The sequence below is a fragment of the Salminus brasiliensis genome, chromosome 22, assembly GCF_030463535.1.
Source record: "Salminus brasiliensis chromosome 22, fSalBra1.hap2, whole genome shotgun sequence".
NCBI lineage: Eukaryota > Metazoa > Chordata > Actinopteri > Characiformes > Bryconidae > Salminus > Salminus brasiliensis.
This window is the reverse complement of record NC_132899.1, coordinates 24,478,201-24,494,550: the sequence shown is the minus strand read 5'-3', so window position 1 is coordinate 24,494,550 and position 16,350 is coordinate 24,478,201. Positions and strand designations below refer to the sequence as shown.

The 16,350-nt window shown below is 41.6% G+C and overlaps 1 protein-coding gene across 2 annotated transcripts; it reads left to right on the top strand.

Moving 5' to 3' along the window:
* Window positions 1-393: 393 nt before the first annotated feature.
* On the top strand, window positions 394-16,303 carry tmem184ba (transmembrane protein 184ba). 2 transcript variants are annotated; one of them, XM_072668094.1, is made up of 10 exons: window positions 394-720; window positions 3,964-4,197; window positions 5,173-5,338; window positions 9,476-9,566; window positions 9,886-9,961; window positions 11,154-11,245; window positions 11,346-11,515; window positions 11,604-11,798; window positions 13,306-13,332; window positions 14,169-16,303. In XM_072668094.1, exons 2-10 carry the CDS (start codon window positions 3,964-3,966, stop codon window positions 14,396-14,398), a joined length of 1,281 nt encoding a protein of 426 aa, XP_072524195.1. In that variant the 5' UTR covers window positions 394-720; the 3' UTR covers window positions 14,399-16,303. The 2 variants fall into 2 exon arrangements, with proteins under 2 accessions (XP_072524195.1, XP_072524196.1); XM_072668095.1 differs by lacking the exon at window positions 13,306-13,332.
* The last annotated feature ends 47 nt before the right edge of the window (window positions 16,304-16,350 follow it).

Here is a 16,350-nt window from a genome sequence, read left to right as displayed (position 1 = left end):
GACATTACTTAAAACAGTTTAAAATAGATCCCTTTAAAGTACATTTCAGGGTGGAAAGGTACCGTAATGTGCAAATGTTTGGACACCCCTGGCCATATCTCATGTTTTGGTCATTTCTAAGGGTACCCACACTGCATACAGCTGCACTCGCTGGGTGGACAAATTAAATGTAGGTTTCCCAGCTTTTTTAGAGCCCCTGTTCCCTATCACCGCGACTGCAAAGCAATCTTAATATTTTGGGGGTGTTAAATAGGAACAGGACACTTAATAAAGACTCACCTGCGGTGGAACGACAGGGACTCTTATTTTGAAAGCGTGGAGGAGGAGACCATTTTGGGAAATGTGTGTGTGTGTGTGTGTGTGTGTGTGTGTGTGTGTGTGTGTGTGTGTGTGTGTGTGTGTGCGTGGTGGGGGTTGTGGCTGCTTTCCTGGCTTTGACTGGCTGTAAAGTTTTCGGATCAGTGATGGTAATCCTCCGCACAGTCTGCGCTCATGAAGCGGCTTCAGGAAGAGCAGCGTCTCTGACGGTTCTCTCCGGGAACCTCTCGTAGAAGCGACCCTGAGGTCCACCGTCGGGTCCGTCCTCCCTCATGGCTGAAGAGAAGGCTGCTGTAAACACCGCACTGCTCAGAGCGAGCGGATAAATAAACAGGCAGCCATGGCGGCGAGGATTTAAGGCCCAATCTGCTTTCTTCTTCACACACAGCATTACTGAGCCTGGTGAGTAGCGGTCAGCTGGTGCACACATAACGGGGATACGCGCCTCTCTCGACCTGCAGGAGAGAACAGGGGGGTCACTGAACTGCGTATGAACTCACACTCCGGCCTAACGCAGGGTTACAGCTTAAAGTTTACGTAAAGTTGAGAATATATGTGTGTGTGTGTGTGTGTGTGTGTGTGTGTGTGTGTGTGTGTGCGTGTGTGTGTGTGCGCGCGCTGTGTTTGAATGGACTTTGTGTTTAGGGTGGGATTAGTTGCCCCTATGGAGAGGCAGTGTGTTGATTTGTATGTTTAGGCAATAAGAGAGCAACAATACGTTAAAATTGTAAAAAAGAAAAATGTAAATTAATGTAATAATAAATACAATATATATGCTCCATGATTGGCATCGTATTAATTATAATATTATATAATTATATGAATTTTTTATAATTTATATTTTATTTTATAATTTTATATTCAGTTTAATGGAATAGACCACACTCTGCCCTCCCCATCTCTAAACTCATTAGCAGATAACTGTACACAGTCATCATTTGTCTTCATTCAGATTCAGTAGGTGTTTTAAAAGTCATAATAATGTTGGCACAACCCCCCAAATGGCCCCAAAGTCTAGGCTTTTTCATATTTATTTTATATTATTTATTATAGACACTATAGACAGTAGTGCAAGTAAGTTTTTTTTCCATCTTTAATTAAATTATTTGTTTATTTATTTCAGACAGTAGTGCACATTATTTTTTTTCCACCTTTATTTTATTTAATTATTTCAGACAGTAGTGCACATTATTTTTTTTCCACCTTTATTTTATTTAATTATTTCAGACAGTAGTGCACATTATTTTTTTTCCACCTTTATTTTATTTAATTATTTCAGACAGTAGTGCACATTATTTTTTTTCCACCTTTATTTTATTTAATTAATTCAGACAGTAGTGCACATTATTTTTTTCCACCTGGTGTCGTACAGTCCTCCCTGAGGTAGTCAGTACAGTCCATAGTGTGTTAAGCAGTAAATTGTAAACAGTGAACACACACTCGCTCACACAGGTCATATCATTATGTTATTAAGTTATTATTATAATGAAATAATAAAAAAGTGAACTAGTGCTTTAGGGGTAGTGTTTCCGGGTGTTAAGCTATACCCAATAATACCCATAGCTTAAGCCCAGCCCTTCCAAAGAAAAGACGGAGGACGACACCCTTGCTGATTTGAAAGTAGGAGGTGGGTCTTCTCGCTCCAGGTGTTTCGTTTGCGCTTGCCGTAGTCGGACAGCTTGAGCTAAGCTTAGTATGATGTGTTGGTAACTTGCTAACGGCTTACGTCTTACGGTACAGTGGTACTCTGGGTGCAGCTGTACAACTGCATCGTTCTGTGATGGTTAGGATTCTTCTGTAATCTAGACTGAGACAATGCAGAATTGTACGGTGTAGCACAGGTATGAGAATGTGAAGTGAATGAAGTTATGTCCTAACATCAGTGACACCATGACAATATCAGTGATAAATAACAGAAAGGGTTATGGAGTGGAGCACTGGGCCCCAACCCTGGTCCTAGGGACTGTTCAGCATGTTCAGCCTGCTCTCAGCACACCTGACCCAACTAATCAACTTGAGTCCTTACTGAGTTAAAGTTAGTGTGTCAGAGCAGAGGAAACCCAAACCTTTACAGGGCAGTGGGTCACCAGGACCAGGGCTGGGGAACACTGTAGCAGAGGGCTCGAGTAGTTTGAGCATGATAGAATGAGCCACGACAAACCATGTCAGAACCACGTTCTCCACATTTATTGAACAGACCTGTCTGGGGTGAGAGCAAGAAGGTAAACACAATAAGAAGGTCCTGTGTTCAGGACGAGTGCATACTTCTGTTCAGTTTAACATGAGCAACAGCAGAGATGGCATTGGTTCATAGCTGCAGTAATTATCTGAGTAATGAACCAGGTTTAGGAGAGTATGAGTCATTAAGCTCAGTCCTGCAAAGGATGCCTGATGGTTGGGTCGGCTCAAACGAACCGCTCCAGAGTTCCTCCTTTCAAGGGTCTCGGTAAGCTAGTTTTGGGCCACATTCAGGTACGATTATACCTCCCACACCAAGGTTGAAAACGTAGCAGTGTTCTGAAAAGCAGGTGTGAAAATGCCTTTATAGTGCTTTTTCTTTCCGATACTGATCTTGAAATGTTGATCTGGTATTTCTTCAAGAACGTCTGTTTATTTTAGCTCTGCATGATGAGCATCTAAAAGTAATCTAACCTATTTAAACCCTCCAAATAAGACACAGCTAAGAACATCTGGAGATCATGGAGAGGTTAGCTTTGTACCATAACCACCACCCTGATGACTATTTCAGTAAAAACTCCAGGATCGTCAGTGATGCTCTCTAGAGCCAGATTGCCATGGACACATTAATATGTGACTGGTTACTATGGGCAACTGGCTCTATTTTCTTTGATCGGCCCATTGTCCAAGATCCACCCACTCCCTCCGGTCAGTGCACTTAGCCACGTCAGTTAGTCAGGCACAGTGACTCACAGTGTTGTGTATTTATAGCTCCTTACTTACTAGATGTGCTGCGTACTCCTCTTTTGTGGAAGTCTGCTTGGGCCTTTGTGATAACACGTCTACAATGTGATTATGCAGAGCAGCAATCATGAGACATTACACACAGAGTTTAATGTCCTGGTACGACTAGGGATGCACTTGAGAAGCAGTTACAAAAGCAGCAGCTTCATGAAGCTCCTTTGTAAGTGTTAACAGAAGGGCTGGGTAAAACATTCGCAAGTTCGAGTCCCGAGCCATGCTGCTTTGCCATCAGCGACCGGAGTCGGAGAGAGCACAATTGCCCGAGCTCTCTCTGGGTGGGTTAAGGTTGCCCTCTCCCCTCTGGCACATGAGCTGGTGCTGGGAACATTATGTGTAAGCTGCCTGGTGATGCCTCTTTGGCAGCAGTTTGAAAAGAGGTGGTGACTGATTTATGGGCTAATGGGCACTACCAAATTTAAAGAAAACGGGAAATATTCAACAAAAACAGGTCCACAGGTTTCAGAATAGTATCCTCATCACATTACGTTATCCTTGGAGGTCAAGTACAAAACTAAAAAAGGCCTACAGCTTCGTAAAGATTCACACATAAAAGAAAGCAGTTCTACAAAAGCACCTGTTTAAATGGGTCACTGGTAGCAGCTCAAAACCAGAACTTCATTGCTGTGATCGTAGTGGTTAAATTTGTTCTCTGATGCTCTTTAGATGAACAGGCTGTGGAGACGTGACGTACCGTTGTCAGAGCGCTTTAGGGAAGACTTAGTGGCCGCAATGGCTCCAGGATCCCCAGCAACGATGGCCCCTACCGGCCCGAACATCTCCTGGCTGCCCGAGGCTCCGTTGCTCACCCCTGAGCGCCCTATCTTCATCATGACCACCACGGCTCAGGCTGTGTCTGGCTTCTTCGTGTGGACGGCACTGCTGCTCACCTGCCACCAGGTAAACACCACATTTCCCCCTTAAACCCCTTAAAATCTTCTTTGGGGTTGAAACTGGACTTGTACAGTAGATTAAAGCTAGTACGTTTTATACACACTGCAACGGCGTTCTTGTCTCCCTATTCGTTTTCAATATTTTGCAACTGTGGCCTCGGGAACGTGAGTTTAAATCCCGAGCCATGCCGTTTTGCCATCAGCAGCCGGAATCTGAGAGAGCACAATTGGCCGGGCTTTCTCCACGTGGGTAGATTCCGCTCTCTCTCCCCTCATCCCTCTTAAAGCGATGTTAGTGCTGTGGACCTTGAGACCCAGCGCCTTCCTTCAAATATGTGGGCTGCATTTAACCCTTCTATAGCAGTGAACACACACACAATCTCACAATAGTGGTTAGGGCAGTAAGAACACACACCCAGATGAGTGGGCAGCCTCCCCCAGCACCACCGGGGCAGGTGAAGGAAAGGCACCTTAGCTGTGACTCAGCTGAACTTCTCTTATACCACCCCCCCCCCACCTCCCACGTCCTGCCAGTCCAGAGGATCAAACCACAAACAACCTTTCGGTCCTGAGTCCTTTAGGCCACAGCTGCCGAAAGTAGCTTTAGATACTAGTGTTGCAGTCACCATTGTTACCATACGAAAGACATGAGCAGTTTTAATGCCTGTTGCATGACAATATGGGCAGTGGAGCAAAATAGCAGGAGCAGGGAGTATGTTGTCAGTTGAATTGTGGGAAAAGAAAATATTTCTATGATAGTTATTATACAAATTTGTCTAATAATTCAAATAATTGTTTTATGAACAAATAAGAATTGAGAATTCTAGCTAAGTCCGTCGTGTTGTAGAGTTTAGTGTCACTCTAGTTCATTTCATCTCCTGCTGGCTGTAGCTTTGAGTCTTACAGAGGAAATCCCAGCTTTGGAAGCAGTCTGATTAACATCTGAGTTATAAATGTGAATGCTCTGTTCTCTCCCTTTCAGATCTACATGCACTTGCGCTTCTACCGCTCACCTAACGAGCAGCGACACATCGTACGCATCCTCTTCATAGTGCCCATCTATGCCTTCGACTCGTGGCTCAGTCTGCTCTTCTTCACCAATGATCAGTACTATGTCTACTTTGACACAGTGAGAGACTGCTATGAGGGTAAGTTTGGTTGGGCTTCACAAAGTTTGAGTGAACAGACTGATGATGCTGGTTAGAGCTACACAGTATATCTGCCCTCTCAGCGCATTTAAAAAATCTAAAATACAATAAAGATAATGCAGGCTAGACAAGCATGTGAAGAGCAGGAGGGGCAGAGTGGAGCCAATCAGAAGCTTTTCATCTGTTGAGGCGGAGTTACAGATGTAGCAGAATTGACTTTTCAAACACTTAGAGGCACCCTGGCCAGGCTTGGAACAGCGGAAATGTGTATTTAGACTAAAGCAGCCTTCTGCAAGAATATTATTTTGCTCCTCTGCTCCCCCTACAGTAGGGGAGTGTAATTCACTTTTACCTCACTGCCATATATACAAGTTGTGCTTTGAGTGCCCTCTCATGAACAGCTGTACATGTGCATTTGTTACTAAACTGAGAGATACAGTACCATCACTGAAAGTGAAAGTAGCATGTGGACTAAGGTAGTATAGTAATATTAGAGGATTTGACACAAATTTGACTCCGCAGCACAGTTGTACATTTCTGGCAAGAGATGTTGTGCAGCTCCACCGAAGTTACATAGGCATACACAGGCGTTTCGGCCTGGAGTGGCAATGACAGGGATGACAATCTCCCTGTTACAGTCAGTGGATCATCGACAGGAATTGAAAGTCATATTGTTAATTTCAAATAATTGAATTATGTTGTATTATAATATAAGGTTAAAAATGCTGCATAATTAGGGCTGCCTCAAGAACCTGGCGATGTGATATATGATACAAGGGTTACAATTCAATATATTACAATTATACAGTTACAATTATATTGTGATATTGTAAGCAAGAGAATATATTGCTTTTATTATAACTCATTTTTTAGGAAATGGTACAAAAACATCATATACATAATATCTGAGTTAAAGAAAAGTGGAATTTTTATGTAGTCAGAATAGTGGATCACTGCTATTTAGTGAATGAACCTCTGTGTGCCACCAATCTTTACACATAAACTATTAACAATCAATACTGTATTTATGTTTTGCAATACTGTATCAATTCTCAATCACAATACATCAGTATTGTATGTACATCCATATACACAGTGTTGTTTTAATACATGTCATGATGGAGGCTTTTGCAATACTTGTATCACAGAAGGTGTAGTATCATAGCAATATACAAATGGATGTGTAACCAATCACAGTATTTCTTCACTGTGCACTGTAAGCGTCCTGACCAATTACAGTTCCAGATGAGGGTTAAAAAATGTAGATAAAAAATATTCATGTAATCCAGCAGTAAATTAAAGTCATTTCTAATGTATTTTAATCTTTGCAGGCCAGTGTTCAACTGTCATGTGCTTAATTGACCAGTGGAAACCAGTTAAAACACAGCAAGCCGTATTACACATGTTGCAGTATAGCAGTATGACCAAATTTGCAATATGCAGGGATTGTTATTATACTAGGTGTCTCCTAGTGTGTCTGGATTTCCGCACGCCGGCCTGCAGTGCGTATACTCGGGAGTCGTCTCCGAGGCCCTGTGTATTTGCTCTCAAGCTGCTGCACTGCTGGAATTGCTTTGGGAGTTCTGCCTGTTGCATAGCAACAGTGTTGAGCCCTTATGGAGGATACAGAGGAACTAGTTCACAGATAAACTAATGGACCTGCCCTTAGATTAACATCAGTCCTCTTCATTGTTATTAGAGCAGGCAGTGATTGTAACTTGTAGGAAAAACCATTACCGCAAATAATTATTACACTGAATAATCATTGACCCGTTAAACTGCGTATCTGGGCCTGCACTTTAATTACTCACTCCCTAATCAAAAAAAAAAAAGTTAAAAAAAATGAAAGAGGAAGAAAATATTGAATCTGAACAGCACCAACATGTTATGTTTCATATAATTTAACAACTTTTGAGGAGGATAAAGAATCATTGAGTTTTTTAAATGAGGACTACATACTTTCTACATACTTGCATATTTTCGGAGGTGTTTGTAGGCCACGGAGTTGACTGTGTCTTCCACACACAATGGTTCTCATGGGGTTAACGTTGAGGAATTGTGATCAGTTGCCAGAAAAAAAACATGCATGCATTTCAGGACAAACTGAGAGACACCAAACTGTCACTGAAAGTGAAAGAAGCATGACAAATGTGAGTTGGATTATGCAGTGTTGGGCAGTTTTCGCAAAGCGTGGTCCTGCCTGCTTCACCAAAGTTACATAGTGCAGTTAGCAGCATGCTGAGCCTGGAGTTGCAACAGTAGAGAATCTATTCTCTCGGTTAGAGTCAGTGGAGCATGCTAAATAAACTCTACATTATGTTGCTTTAAATGAACAGCATGAGTTTTAAGCAGCTTTTTTTTTAAGCTCAATAGTTTTTAAAGAAGAATAATCAGCAAATAAATATCAGTCTGTAATAGTAATGTGTTTTGGATGATGATAAAACAGATTTTAAAGAAGTAAAAATTACTTATATATATATATATGTGACAGACAAAAAGGTCTATATATATATATAGACTTTTTTGTCTGTCACAAATGTACATTTGTGTATATGTGTACTTTTAACTTATAATCAAACCACTAAACTATAATCATTCCTTGAAGTGTGATTGAATAGAATCTTCAGGAATTCACAGATTAACACTCTCGGTGTTTATATCATTTTTGATCGCCATTACTCACCCTCACGTTGGCCTGACAGTGTTATAAATAACCCTGTGCTCCAGGCTGTACTGATGAAGTCATTCCTGCGGTCATGTCCCAGTAAAGACCGAGAGAGCTGCTGAGTGTGACACATGTGGGTGGGTGATTGTGGCGAGGGGGTGTATTAGAAAAGCTGATGTCTGCGTTAACAAGCCCTTCAGCTGCACTCCACTGCTGCCTGCTTTTACTACTCAGCACCAACCACCCACACTGAGCAGCTGCGTCCCCAGAGTATTCCCTATATATATATATATATAGAGAGAGAGAGAGAAAGAGAGAGCTACACACACACACACACACACACTCGCAGTGTTTGCTCACTACTCCACAGACCAACAGGCCATGGTATATGGACAAATTAAACCCACAGGGAGGGTGAAATGAGTGTGAGGGCTGGGTTGCTGCAGGAGTTTAACGCTTGGGAAAACTACAGCTCTTACCAGTTTATTGGGTACACCTGTGGCTGCATTCATTGACCGTTTTATGGGAAACACCTACTGTGCAGTTCCACTTTGTGGGCTTACAGTTACTCAGTGTAGCCCATCTGTTGCAGTACAGTTTATTTTCTCTGTTTACCTGAGAGAGAATGTAATTATTGTCTGTATAGTAATATCTACACCTTGCATAATTACCCAAGTACTCGAGTACCTGTGCACATCCTTAATGTTATAGTTATTTCCCAGAGGTCCACTTAATGATGATCATATGGGCGTATGTATTAAACAGAGTCATAAATCAATTGTACATGACCATTTCCCAACCTCTCTTTATTGCTTAGACTTAAACAGGCTGTTTTTATTACTGTACTTTTTTAAGACTGAAATTAGTCACCTCTGTCCTGATTGGCTGCCCTGTTAGGTGCATCATTCATAAGTGTGTATGTGAATTTTGTGATTTGAAATAGGCTACTATTTCTTGCAGCTTCGTTTCCCTATATGGCCACAGTATAATGGAATACTGTAAGCAAGATAATATATTGTTTTTTTTTTGTTTTTTTACCCAAACCTCAGGAAAACTGTCCTAGTATGAAAACACCATCATATGCATAAAATCAGAGTAAAGGAAAAATTAGTGTTCCTTGGATGGTCCGTTGTGGATGCCTCGTAGATTCTCCCCTGACATTCAACTGAATATGTATTAAATGCAACTCTGAGTTGACTGTAAATGATTGTTTATTCAGTGTAACCCTGTGGGGGTTAGGATTTAGAGTTGATTCATGAGTAAGGTTATTTACATTTACGGCATTTAGCTGATGCTCTTATTCAGAGTGACTTACAAGGTCATTCGTATTACAGAGGTGGGCCAATGTAGTGTTCAGAGTCTTGCCCAAGGACTCTTGGTGTAGCGCAGCGTAGTCACCTAGATTGTGAATCAAACACCAATACAAACAGTACAAATGTCTTTGTCTTACTATATCTTTGTTTCTCTTGCAGCATTTGTGATCTATAACTTCCTGAGTCTTTGTTATGAGTATTTGGGAGGAGAGAGTGCCATCATGGCAGAGATCAGAGGAAAGCCCATTGAGTGAGTCAATCTGTACACAAAATACACTGAACAACTGTTTATAGAGAACCTGTTAAGAACAACCACTGTTGTACAGTAACTGCCTGAACTGCATAGTAACCACTTTTATCTTCTAAGTTCCTCTAAGTTTATTTTTTTAAATCTATGTTTTTTTTAGGGGTTGGGGGGTTTGGCTACAATTAATATTTAGAACATGTTTCATAGTGCTGAATTCCTCCCTGTAATTAACCAGGCTTTCAGAATGAAGATACCGGTAACTTGCCTGTAACTTTAGGTGTTTTCATTTCTTTACCAAATAACCTGTCTGCTTGTACTGAAGGTCCAGCTGTGTGTATGGGACTTGCTGCCTTTGGGGCAAGACGTACTCTATTGGCTTCCTCAGATTCTGCAAACAGGTAAGTCTGTACTCAATATCCAGACTCGCCTTTCTACTGTAAAAATGTTCCTACAAATGTTTGTGCACATGTATTACAGTTACATTCACTGCAGTTTAACCAGTCGTCATCTTTTTCCCCAATTTTAATTAAATACATAAAATGAACAGACATCTGAACCCCAAAAAAACAAATACACAGTAACATTGTAGTTTAAAAAAGTCAATCTTATAATCAATCTTTAAATGTCTTCTTGTTTTCAGACATAAATAAGGGCAGTGAGACTGGTTTATTGTAGAGAAACTGTACAGTTTTGGTGATGGGAAGCAGGGGTCACAATATTACACAACATACACAGACAGACATTTTACATATGTGATGTGGGGAAAATATAAAAATATTGTAAATAATTGTATTTTTGTTTATTTATTTATTATTATTTACTACTTTTCTCAAACCTGTAAAACATGTTGTATTTTTAAAGGCTATAAACATTTGAGGCATCTGGTGAATCTTCCATTCACCACCACAGTGAACAGTTGGGACTCAAAAACATCACACAATTCTAAATGACTGTTTACATCTTAACTACTGAATTATGTGGAATTCCCCCATTAAAAGTGTCATAGACTGTATAGTCTTTTAAGCTGTATAAATACTAAAAATGTTACTTTGGTTGGGGCAAAAATACATGCCCATTTACGACCCTGTGTTTAGGACTCTGAATGAAACACACTTTTTCCTTATATGGAGGGCTCAGGAATAATTTGATGAGCACTGCTCACCGCAACACATAGCCACAAAGCAAAGCACAAAGGTCTTAATTATTCCTGAGTCTTACTGAATAGTGTTGCTGTCCTCTCAGCATGGTGTCCAGTTAGCTAGCTAAAGAGATTATAACTGATTGGCTAGGGTTAGCTTTTAGCCTAACATGGATATGCATAGTGGCCTTTCACCAAGCAATGCCTCCCATGGTCAGCTAGGGATAGTTTTTCAGGCTAGCACGGATATTCATGGCAGCCCTGGAACAGTTTTCCAATCCAGATTTCCATTCCAGGTCACCTCTAACAGATGGCTTCTTTTGTGCTTTACATAGAGCAGCTGCGGTACGGCTATGGGTTACTTGTAGGACACAAAAAACAAATGTGGGTTTTTTGTTTGTTTGTTTTTTTCTTCCATGCTTAAGCGTTGTGTACCCCCCCCTCCTCCGCAGGCCACGTTGCAGTTCTGTGTGGTCAAACCTCTGATGGCTGTGGTCACAGTCATCCTGCAGGCCTTTGGGAAGTATCGTGATGGAGATTTCAAGTATGTGTTTCTCCTTTTAATCTACTGTAATGTTGCAAATGAAAACTGTGTGGAAAGCTTTGGCTCATCCCTTGTTCCTGCCCCTGTTCTTCTGTCACAGTGTGGCCAGTGGTTACCTGTACGTGACCATCATCTATAACATCTCCGTTAGCCTGTCCCTCTATGCTCTCTTCCTCTTCTACTTCGCTACCCGAGACCTGCTCAGCCCCTACAGCCCCATGCTTAAGTTCTTCATGGTCAAATCGGTCATCTTCCTCTCCTTCTGGCAGGGTGAGCCAGTGATTCTGTCCCGTACCTCTGAGATTTCCACAGGGCAAATACGTGAAACTGCCAGATGACGTGAACATTGCTTTCTCAGGTATGCTGCTGGCCATCCTGGAGAAGTGTGGTGCCATTCCTCAGATCAACTCTGCAGAGGTGTCCGTTGGTGAGGGCACCGTGGCGGCCGGCTATCAGAACTTCATCATCTGCATTGAGATGTTCTTTGCTGCCCTGGCGCTGCGCCATGCCTTCACATATACTGTCTACATGGACAAGAGGCTGGATTCTCAAGGTGAGGCTTTGTTTTATCAGTCCCAAAGACACTGACTGAATATCTCAAAGGCTGTGCACTAGGTGCTAAGATTTCAATACTTTAAATCACTGTTTGAGCATTTACAGTATTTGATGACTTGAAGTCGTAGCAGCAAACAGCAATTCCCCCTTTTAATGGGTTTGCTTTTGTGTAAACGTTAACTACTGTTGACTACTACTGGTAACTACGCTAGCTAATGTTAAATAGATGGTAACTACTTTAACCGATGTTAGATACTACTCTAGCTAATGTACGTTAGATGTTAACTGTTCCAACCAATGTTGGCTCAGTGTTAACTACTCTAGCTGATGTTAGATAGATGTTAACTACTCTATAATAGTGAATGTTAGCTAAATGGTCACTACTCTAACCGATGTTAGCTAGATGTCAACTACTCTAACCAATGTTGGCTCAGTGGCTCAGTGTTTACTACTCTAGCTGATGTTAGATAGATGGTAACTACTCTAGCTAATGTTAAATAGATGTTGGCTCAGTGTTAACTACTCTAGCTGATGTTAGCTAGATGGTAACTACTCTAACCAATGTTGGCTCAGTGTTAACTACTCTAGCTGATGTTAGATAGATGGTAACTACTCTAGCTGATGTTGGATAGATGTTGGCTCAGTGTTAACTACTCTAGCTAATGTTAAATAGATGTTGGCTCAGTGTTAACTTCTCTAGCTGATGTTAGATAGATGGTAACTACTCTAACCAATGTTTGCTCAGTGCACTACTCCTGTTAGCTGAATGTAAACTACATGATAACCACTCTGGCTGGTGTTAGATACATGTTAACTACTCCACCCGATGTTAGCTAGATGGTAACTAATATATCTGAAGTTAGTGAGACCTATAATATTTATTTATCTAACAAATGACCATGTTGGAACAGTATCCAGTGAGGAGAAAAGCCCTTGTGTAAAAGTCTCCATCTGCCTTCAGCACTGTACAGATTAGCTGCTTTAAAGAGGCAGCCTCAATTAGGCATCTGACATAAAAAGCCTACTGATGTCCTGAGGCCGTATTCTTAATAATTTACATGTAATAAACATGTATTCCTCTGTGTGCTGCATGCGAACGGTGCATGAGTAAACAGGCTTCTCTCTATAATTTCTACAGCTCATATTGTTGATAATCAAAACATTAACATATTTATTATCTCGTAACATTACTTTACAAATATCAGTCCACGAACTTCATACCACTCAAGTAGTGCAGACAGCTTTATGGTTTTTGGTAGGTTTGGGGTTGGCGGTTGTTCGAGTGGCTTTTATTTTTCTGGCTGACTTTCTCTTCCTTCCTCTTCTCTCCCCTTTTCAAACTTTTTTTCATCCCTTCTCTGTTCCTTCCTCCTTTTTGGTTTCATGCTCCTTGAATACCATCCCCTCCCTGCAAAATCTGTGTTCCTACCGTCTTTACCTTTTACATCTGGGATCTTCATCTATTCATTCACTTTTTTCCTCCACTTTTCTAATGCTGCACAAAGGCCCTGTTCCAATATATGGACAGTACGGTAGGCTACACACTCTGTCCTCTGCTTGCCTTTCTTTCTTACTGAAGCCGTTTGTTAGAGCGTTGTATATATTTCACTAGCTTCCAATTTTTTAAAATACATTTTAACATTCATGTAAATCTGGAATTTGTTCTTAGATTGTGTTCTTGAGGAATGGACCAATAGAAACGTTCCAACATGACTTTGAACAATATCTCTTACATTGACTTCTGTGAAAAGTTAAGTAGGGTATTTTCTTCGCCTGTAAAGTTGCCATTTCAGAGATACAAGGATACGTTTTTATGAGACAGCGACAATATATATACACTGTATGTCCAAATGTTTGTGGACACTTCTTTTAATGAATGCATTTGGCTACTTCAGGTTGCACCTATTGCTGATGCAGGTGTCTAAATGCACACACACACACACACACACACACACACACACACACACACACACACACAAGAAGTACTGCCAGTAGAATAGGACTGCTCTCTGAAGCAGATAAACATGAACCTATTAGCACCATGCCTGATGGCGGGCTGGGGCTAAAGCCCCCCCCCCCCCAGTGGAGCAGTGGAACCGTTTCTCTGGAATGATGATGGTGCTCCATCCAATACTGTTGGGGGTGAGGTGGGGTGCTGATCATCCAACATTCTGGGCTCACTAACATGCTTGTCATTGAATGCAGTCAAATCCTCGCAGCAATGCTCCAGAATCTAGTAGAGAGCCTTCCCTGGGCAGTAGACTCCAACAAAAGCATGATACTCCCAGTGTCCCAGTACTATTGTCCATAAAGGCTATCTTTGCTTGTCTGTGTGTTCATTGTTTACATTGTTTGCCCTGTCTCCCAGGCCGATCAGCCCCCATGAAAAGCATCTCGAGCAGCCTGAAGGAGACCATGAACCCTGGGGACATGGTGCAGGACGCCATTCACAACTTCTCCCCAGCCTATCAGCAATACACCCAGCAGTCCACTCTGGAACAGGGGGCCACCGCACCGCCGGTCTCGCGCAGCCACAGCTGCGTCAGCACCCGGGACAACGAAAAAACCCTTCTGCTCAGCTCCGATGATGAGTTTTAACTTTACAGTAGTCTCCTTCCACTCTCCAAATACACGTAGAGGTGCTCTCCTGTCTCTAGGAACAGGTTATGTGCTGCAGGGCCATGTACTGATAGTTTGAGTACAGCTGATTTATCTTAGGGACACATCATTACAGGACCATATGACGACTAGAATCCAAGGAGTTACATGTTGGTAGAGAGCTGGTAGAGGAGCAGGAGGATTACTGATTACTGCTTATTGTTTCATTATTATGGATGTGATGAAACAACAAAGACTTTAGTGACCGCCTTTTGGTACGCTCTGCCTTGCTGAAGTTTATTTTAAGGGTTTAGAACCTGATTACAATTTTTCAGTAGTAAAGTGACTATATTTAGACTGCTTAATAAGTGGCCATGAGCATTTGTACACATTTATACTTGAAATAAGCTGACGCTGGGTTTTCCGGGTTGTGAGAATTTCGGATCCTGGGAACGCTAGCGTTGCTAACAGTGAATGAAAGTGAAGATCCTCCAGCATCATGCTAATTGCTTCATTCACTGTTAACCATGTCTGCGTATTCTGGCCAGGTGGAGGCTCAGCCCTGCGTGAGATTGACAGTGTTTACAGAGTTCCCGGGCGTGGCGTAAAGGGACGGAGCGAGTGAATGTGCTGATCTGTGGCAGCTGTCTAGAGTACGTTGTTTTTTTTTTTTTCTTTTTCTGATTGATGTGCTGATAGCAGAACAGAGCAGAGCATAGCAGAGTAGAGTAGAGGAGCAGTTGATGGAGCTTGATGAGATTACAGATTAAGAGGAATCTGCTCTTGGCTTGGCTAGGGGTGAGTGCTCAGCAGAGTGGATTATGAGTGTGTAATTGGGGCGTTATTTGTGCGCTGGAGATTAACACAGGCTTTCGGCAGTGTGTCAGACAGGTGACCACTGCAGTAAACCCCGCTATCTGGGTTAGTTGCGGGGGGTAAAATAAAAATCTAGGTTATAGGTGTGTGGTGGAGTGGTCTGGGGACATACTAGAGATGATGCTGCTTAATAGTAGAAGAATCCTCTAAATGGAAAACCCACATATTTTATAAATTAGGTGATATAAAATGATGCTCTAAGGGCTTTGCTCTTCTTTTTTTTCCTGTGCTTATTAAGGCAGCAGATATGTTATGAGAGGTTTAAAATAGGTTCCCTTGGCTTGTTTCTTGACAGCCACTAGAGGGAGGCATTTTGTACATTACATCACATCACACGAGGACAGCTCCACCTTATCTGAGTAGGACACACCAGCTGCTGTTGTGTGTTTCTGAGGGTCACATTGATGTTCTGCTGTTGTTGTTTTTTTTTTTTTCTTTGATAGCACTAGAGCCTTACTGACTAGTCAGGGTCTGACCTGTGGGCTTTGATACGTCTTTAGAGAACCAGGCAGCTTTGGAGTATTTAGTGCAATAGAGGCCAGTATACATGACCTAGCCATGGCAGGCAAGTATGAGCATTTATGGTACCTGCTTTTAGTACGTTAGCTTTTTTTGGCGTGGATTGTTTTTGTTTTTAATATAGATGATTTCTGAACATATTTATCACTAGTGCACTAAAGGGGCTGCAATGCTTTTGGAGTATTTCACCCCACGTCTGTATTCCAAGGACGTCTGAATGTTTTCTGCATTCAGATAATGGTCAGGCCTTCTTTTGTTGTTTTACCCTAAAACATTTAGGAAAGGTAATCCCGAATTTAAAAAAGGAGAGAGAAACAATGTTATTACAGAATATTTTAAGGACATTAGGAGAGAGCATTAAGAGATGGGGGGGATCAAGTAAATGCTTTGTTATTTTTACACTTTTAAAAAGCTGTTGTATATTTTTACCCTTCAAAGATCGTGCTTCTATTTTTTCCTTGTGATGTTCCAACAAAGCTATAAAATAAAGAAGGATTTTGTCTAAAATTATGTTTGGGTTTAAGCACATTTTTCTTTTTCAGCAAGCACAGACAGAG